This window comes from Corvus brachyrhynchos, unplaced genomic scaffold (genome assembly GCF_000691975.1).
Source record: "Corvus brachyrhynchos isolate BGI_N302 unplaced genomic scaffold, ASM69197v1 scaffold426, whole genome shotgun sequence".
NCBI classification, from domain to species: domain Eukaryota; kingdom Metazoa; phylum Chordata; class Aves; order Passeriformes; family Corvidae; genus Corvus; species Corvus brachyrhynchos.
The window spans coordinates 437,966-444,328 of record NW_008238653.1 but is presented as its reverse complement, the minus strand read 5'-3'; the positions used below and the strand labels follow the sequence as shown (position 1 = coordinate 444,328).

The 6,363-nt window shown below is 55.0% G+C and overlaps 1 protein-coding gene across 1 annotated transcript; it reads left to right on the top strand.

Moving 5' to 3' along the window:
• Window positions 1-1,679: 1,679 nt before the first annotated feature.
• LOC103617978 (tripartite motif-containing protein 15) lies at window positions 1,680-5,292 on the top strand. The gene is made up of 6 exons (XM_017737680.1): window positions 1,680-2,066; window positions 2,392-2,622; window positions 2,907-2,929; window positions 3,219-3,334; window positions 3,548-3,580; window positions 4,596-5,292. The coding sequence occupies exons 2-6, from the start codon at window positions 2,392-2,394 to the stop codon at window positions 5,105-5,107; spliced, it is 915 nt and encodes a 304-aa protein (XP_017593169.1). The 5' UTR covers window positions 1,680-2,066; the 3' UTR covers window positions 5,108-5,292.
• The last annotated feature ends 1,071 nt before the right edge of the window (window positions 5,293-6,363 follow it).

The window sequence follows — 6,363 nt, the reverse complement described above, 5'->3', positions numbered from 1 at the left end:
CTCAGGGCTCAGGGTGGGATCCCCTCCACGCGTGGGCTGGGGCCCCTCGGTGCGTGGGTTTAGGTCCCTTCCAGGGACAGGCAGGGGTCCCTCTGGGCACAGGTTAGTGTCCTGTCCGGGCACACAGCTGGGGTCCCTTCAAGGACAGTCTGGAGTTGTGAGGAACGAGACAACTCTTAGAAAAATTAAAATAATTTATTAAAACAGAAAAATTGAAAAATTACAAAAATCAGAAAAATATAAAAATTTGGATCCTAGTGGGCTCAAGAGGTATGCCCAGGAACGCAGGGATTAGAGATCTTTGGGCTTAAACGGCACTGGACGTCTGGTGGAAAACTTGCAGTGCTGGGCTGACTTTTAGCTAACCCAAAAGTCAAAGAAAAATTATTAAAGGCTCCTAAATAGGAGTAAGGCTTAGGTGCCCAGCACTAGCACCCACGACAGCTGAAATCTGCAGTGCTCTGCACCTGCTCTGAGGCTGACTCACTGTTTTATAGTACCTTTGCTCCGCCCCAGTCCGCCCACAGACCGCCCATGGCACACCCCTTTGGTCCTAACTGATTGGTGCTTCCCTTTTGACAGATTATCTCTGTCTACCAATAGCTCGTCGTTGTCAGGGTTGGGGTAGTAGCAGCTGGAGTAAGAGTGGTAACATGCCCTCATTAAGATTCTCAGGTTGCCACGGAGCTTACTTACAGACCAACAGCTAAAGGTCTCAAATTAGCTGTTGGCTGTTAGAAACTGGGGTTTGGAGCTGGTTCTGAGACTAAGGAGCAAAGTAGAAACCCTTAAAATAAATATTAAAATACATCTAACACATCTTAAAACATTTGTAAAGGTATACAGAGAACATGAGAAAAACAACTCTTGCAGTGTACAAGTGGTTTAAAGTTGGAAAGGGATTTTTAACTGGAACACTTCTAACTGGGGGATTTTAACTGGACCTGGTGCAGAAAAACTGCTTTGAACAAGTGAAAACACTAATAGCAGAACTTGATATTTGTACCTGGACTGATGGGTGAACATTAACACTCAATTAAAAATTGTTTAACCCAAAATTAACTAATTAAAACACTTAACATGCAAAGACCAAACTAATTAGGGATTTCATGTATGACATGGGGTCTGCTCTGGGTGTGAGTTCGGGACGCCTCTACGTGTGGATCTGGGTCCCCTCCATGCATGGGTGGGTCTCCTCTGAGCACGCTCTGGGGTTCATTCAGGGCACCTGTCTGGTTCCCCTCCACACACAGGTTAGGGTGGGTCCCTGTCCAGCCACGGATTTGGGCCCTCACCTGGCTGCTGGCTGGGGTCCCTGTGTGGGTACCAGTTTGGGATGCCCATGTGTCTGTGGGCTGGGGTCCTGTATCGGACCCTGCTGGAGCTGCTGGTTCTCCCATCGCCTGGCCCCAGCCCACCCAGGAGCCCAGGTCCCTCTCACTGCTCACCCCTCTGTGTCCCCATATGGTCCCTTGTGCTCTAGATGTCCCCAGCCAGGGTTTCACCCCCACTGTGTGGGCTGGGGTCCTGGCTCACTGCAACGCAGGAGATGACTCGGAGCATGAGGAGTTTTTTAATACTCCAGCAAATGTATGGAGCATGTCTGAGTCACTGCTACTGTCACTGCTAACCTATTCCCAGAAATCCCACTTCCAATGCCAAAAGTTGGTTTTTCTAATTAAAAAAAAAAAAAAAACAAACCCCAAACCACAGACTCCAGGGTTTCCACAGGAAGTTATTCCAGAAATATTTCTGGCCACAAGAGCTGTGGATGGGGATCTCCCCAGCCTGACTGAAGTGAGTTTGGAGAGATGGGTGCTGTCTCTGAGCTCAAAACCCACTCCCAGGTACTCAGGGGTCACCCCCAGTGACTCCCCAGACTGGGATTGTCCCCACACAGGCTGTTCGGTGAAGTCATCTCCCTCCTGCAAATGTCACTCCAAAATTACCAAAAATGCCTTTTTTAATCCCTGCCCCAGGAGACACTCCAGAGCAACCTGCTTTTTCTACAAAAACAGAAGGAAAAATTGAAGCCCAAAGGAGACCAGAAAACTGATGACCTGCTGGTGAGTGTTCCTCTTCATGCCCCACACTGGTCACCCACCCGGCTCCCCAGGCATGTCCCATCTTCCCCTCTCCCCCTATATATTTATCTCCTATTGCATGACAACGTTCTTTTCTCTCTCTCTCTCTCTCTGTCCATCCCACATGGCCTCCTTGGGCCCATCAACATCCAGACTTGCCACCCATCTCTCCATTCTTCCCGCTTTTCCTGTACAAAACCTCTGGTCCCCTTCTGTGTGATCCTTGTCGCCTCTCTGCAGCAGCCGTGTCCCTGCGGAGGCAGCCGGAGGCTGGGCGGGCTCAGGGCCTCCGTGCGGTGCCTTGCAGATGACGGTGGTCTCAGAGGCGCAGCGTGTGCGCGACACCTTTGAGGAGCTGCAGCAGTTCCTGAAGGAGCAGGAGAAGATCTTCCTGGCCCAGCTCGAGCGGATGTCCCAGGAGCTTCTTGAGAAGAGCCATGAATACAGCTCCAGGGTTTCAGAGAGGGACTCGCTGCTGGACACGGTGATTGCGCAGATCGAGGAGAAACGGGACCAGCCGGTGGTCGAGTTCCTCCTGGTGAGGCTGCATCACCCACTGGGCGCTGTGACCCCTGGAGAGGCTGGGAGCACCCACCTGGCACCCTCACATCCCGGTGCAGCCCGGGGCCAGGCTGTGACACTGCAGTGTGCCTGCTGTGGGTCAGGGCCCTGAGGGAAGGGAGGGTTGGGGTGAGGTGTGGGGTGACCCCCAGCCCCCTTAACCTGCTTCACCACAGCTGGGCAGCCACCGTAGCTCCCTGCCCCGGGCACCGCTGTCCTTCTCAGCAGTGCCAGAGCTCACCTGTGTTTTCTCTCTTCCAGGATGTTGGCAAAATCCTGAGCAGGTATGAAACAGGCTTGGTGTCACTCTCCTCCTGCGCAGCTCTTTTGGGCAGAGGTTTGGCAGTGCTGCAGGAGCCGGGAGGGAGGTGCTTTGCCCTGCTGAGTATTTGGGATTTCATGGGATGTTAGCAGGAACCAGAGGCCATTGCACCCCTCTTAAAGATGGGCTTCCTATGCTGATAGCTGGGATAGTGCTCCCCTGGGTTCTGTGGCTGCAGGGATTTCCCTGTTTCCCTCCTGGCCCTGGCTGATGGCTGGGCTCAGAGCTCCTCTTACTGTTTTTCCCCTCAGCTGCGAGGCAGCCAAGGCCCCGATCCCAGAGCCGGTTTCCCCGGAGCTGCAGAGGAGCGTTGAGAGCCTGTCTGAGATGAGCCAGCTGATCGTGGACATGGTGGCCAAATTCAAAGGTAAAGCTCTGCTGGATCCACGCTGTGCTTCCCCTGGGCTTGGGAAATCCTCAGTGCCTGCTGCCTCTGCCTGGGGCTCGAGAGCAAAATGCCTGCTCCAGATGGGAACCATCCCTGAGATGGGCTTTGCTGGAGCCTGGGGCTCCACATCTGGCTTGCTGTCTTGATGGGGAGCAGGAGAGACACTCATGCATCTTCCTTTCCTTCTTCCAGTGAACCTGCAGAAGCAGATAGACAGTGAAAAGGGTGAGTTTCTGGAGCTGATGGGCACAAGAGAGGGGGAAAACCTTTCCAGGATGAGTTTCCTCATGTCCTTGGTGCAGAGATAGGCTCACACCACATCTAAGCCCGGCATCTGTCTAGCCCTGAGTCCTGTTGTTTTGACTAGGCCTGCTATAAAAATCCACGTCTGTCCCGTGCCAGACAGCACCAGGGATGCTGTCCTGCGACACCTGCCGAGGGCCAGGACAGCACGAGGCCATGTCAGGCTGTGCCCAGTTAAGCAGAGGTGCTGTACATGTTTTTAGCTGGCATTTAGGCATGATCAGAAGTGCTTTTGCAGGTGCTTGGGGCCCACATGATGCAACATCGCTGGGCTGAGGTCTGGCTGGCACCACTTGTGCTGAGGCTGCTCTCCGCACTCTCAGTTTTTAGGATGTTTTTGAGCACAGGACAGTCGTGCCTCAGTTTCTCCCCTGCAGTCCCTGGAGGAGTGGGTTTAGCAGAGGGTCTGGGGTGGTGACACTGCACAGTGACACCTGTGCGGCCTTGTGGGATGGCCACGGGATGGCAGCAGAACATCCCACATGGACGGGCAGCTCCTGCTGTGGCACAGGCTGCCCGGTTGCTCGGCAGAGCAGGGTTCCGAGCTGGTTTTCCCTTGGATGAGCACTTGTCACATGAGCAGGGACTGGCCTGGCACCACTCCTGCCTTGCAGCAGTGCCTCCTCACACCCACGGGGATATGCTGCTCCCCACAGCCAGCGATACCCAGCAGATCTGGAAGCAGATTTAGCAAAGCCCGTCGTGTCTGTCCCCTGCATGTGGGGACGCTGGCTGGCACAGTCCTGCTTCAGGGAGCATCTTTTCACCCTTTGGTCCCAGTGTGGGGGACCATAAGGGTCCTGTGTCCTGTGCCACCTGAGGGGGCTGCAGGAGTGCCCGCTGTGCTCCCAGGACATGTCCCAGCCCCGTTGTGCAGGGGATGAGGTGCTGGTTCTCTTCTCAGTGGGCACAGACTGATGTTTCTGTCATTCATTAGAGACAGTGATGCTGGACCCGGAGACGGCGAGTCCTCACCTGACCCTTTCGGAGGATTACAAAACCATCCGGCTCGGAGGTGGGAAACAAAACCTCCCTGATACCTCCAAGAGATTCACAGGCAGCCCCAGTGTCCTGGGCTCCCGGGGGTTCACGTCTGGGAGGCATTACTGGGAGCTGGAGGTCGGGAAAGGGAACAGCTGGGCCGTAGGGGTGGCCCTGGAGTCCGTGCAGAGGAAGGAGTCGCTCAGCCTGGCCATGGGGAAGATCTGGGCTCTGCGGCTGGACTGGGACGACCAGTACAGAGCACTCCGCATGCCTCCTGTCCTGCTGGAAGTGAGGGAAGAGCTCCACAGAATCAGGGTCCACCTGGACTATGAAGCGGGCCGAGTGACCTTCTACAACGCAGAGAGCATGACGCAGATTTTGCAGTTTGAGGCCACCTTCACTGAGAAAGTCTTCCCATATTTTTGGCTCTGGTCACGAGAAACCCACATCCAGCTGTGTGACTGATAGGGTCAGATGGCTCCCAGGCCCCTGCCTGTGCCCTTGGCTAGCTGAGCAGGGAAGAGATGTGGGAGAGACACGGCATCATGCTGCAAGCTCACTGCAGCTCTGCCTGGGCTGGATCCGCTGTGCACTTTGCTGCATCTCCTCTCACTAAGTCCTTTAGAGCATTAAAGAAGTGCTGTCCTGCCTGGGGGTGTCTGTGTGCCAGTATCTTGGCCAGATCGCAAGGTGACAAGTGTCCTACCTCCCTGTGGGCACTGAGGCCATGGGATAATGGGGAGGGAGGAGGGAAGAGGCTCTGATTGTCCATGCCAGCCTTTGGCAGCTCTGCGTGGCTTGTTGGCATCTGTGCTGTGCTGGAGGATGCAGCCACCCCGCACACAGGAAGTCAGGGTGGAGCACGAGCTAATAATACTGGTGGTAACTGCTCAAAAAGCATGTAAAAAGGCAAATGTTCAGGGAGAGTGGGAGTGAGGGTGCACCTGGAAGAGCAGCAGGAGCTGGGGGTGTGATGGGGATCGCTGAGATCTGGGGTGGTCAGGGAAGGAGCAAACACCACACTGTCTAATCCGGGAACCGGGAGCATTGTGTGACTGGTGGGTGGCAGGGCCCTGGCAGAGGGACATGGGGCGTGTGTCGTTTGGTCCTGGAGATCCCCTGGATCCAAAACGATCAGCTGGAGACAGCAGCCTCTGGATCCAGTGGAGAGACCCGGCAAAGGATCTGCCAGGGACTGGAGAGCACGGATCTGCAAATCCTGAGCTGAGGAGAAACTGCGTGTCCTAAAGAGTCTATGTGGAGTACAAGTGGGGGACAGTCAAGTCTCCCTTCTCCTGCTCAATGAACCCCATCCTGATGTCGCAGGGATGTGCACAGCCTTATTTCCCTAGCTGCTCACCAAAAGCCTCACAAAGTGGCTTTTGTTCTCATAGAGAGCTCATTTGATGATAAATGATGTGAGAAGGGCTCTTTGAGGACAAAGGATGTGGGAAGGGTTTGGCTCAGCGAGGCCGTGTTATCTGCTGAGTTTGTGCCTTTCTTCCTTCATCTTCCCCATTTTCCCCTCACGCCCAGGCTAAAGGGAGACCGCCGGAAACATGGCGGCAAAGCGGCGCCGCCGTGAGGCGGGAACTACATTTCCCAGCATGCAACGCACACAGCGATAACGCGGTGCGCCTACTAGGAACACTGGGAAATGTAGTCTCCCGCGCTGGCGCGCATCCCCCCCACCCCGATTTCCTCGCTTTCCTATTGGTCCG

Excerpts from the sequence above, each read along its gene's own strand:
- LOC103617978 (XM_017737680.1), top strand. The coding sequence starts at position 2,392 with ATGACGGTGGTCTCAGAGGCGCAGCGTGTGCGCGACACCTTTGAGGAG. Across the intron at positions 2,623-2,906 it reads CGGTGGTCGAGTTCCTCCTG|GATGTTGGCAAAATCCTGAG; the intron begins GTGAGGCTGCAT and ends TCTCTCTTCCAG. Across the intron at positions 3,581-4,595 it reads GCAGATAGACAGTGAAAAGG|AGACAGTGATGCTGGACCCG; the intron begins GTGAGTTTCTGG and ends GTCATTCATTAG.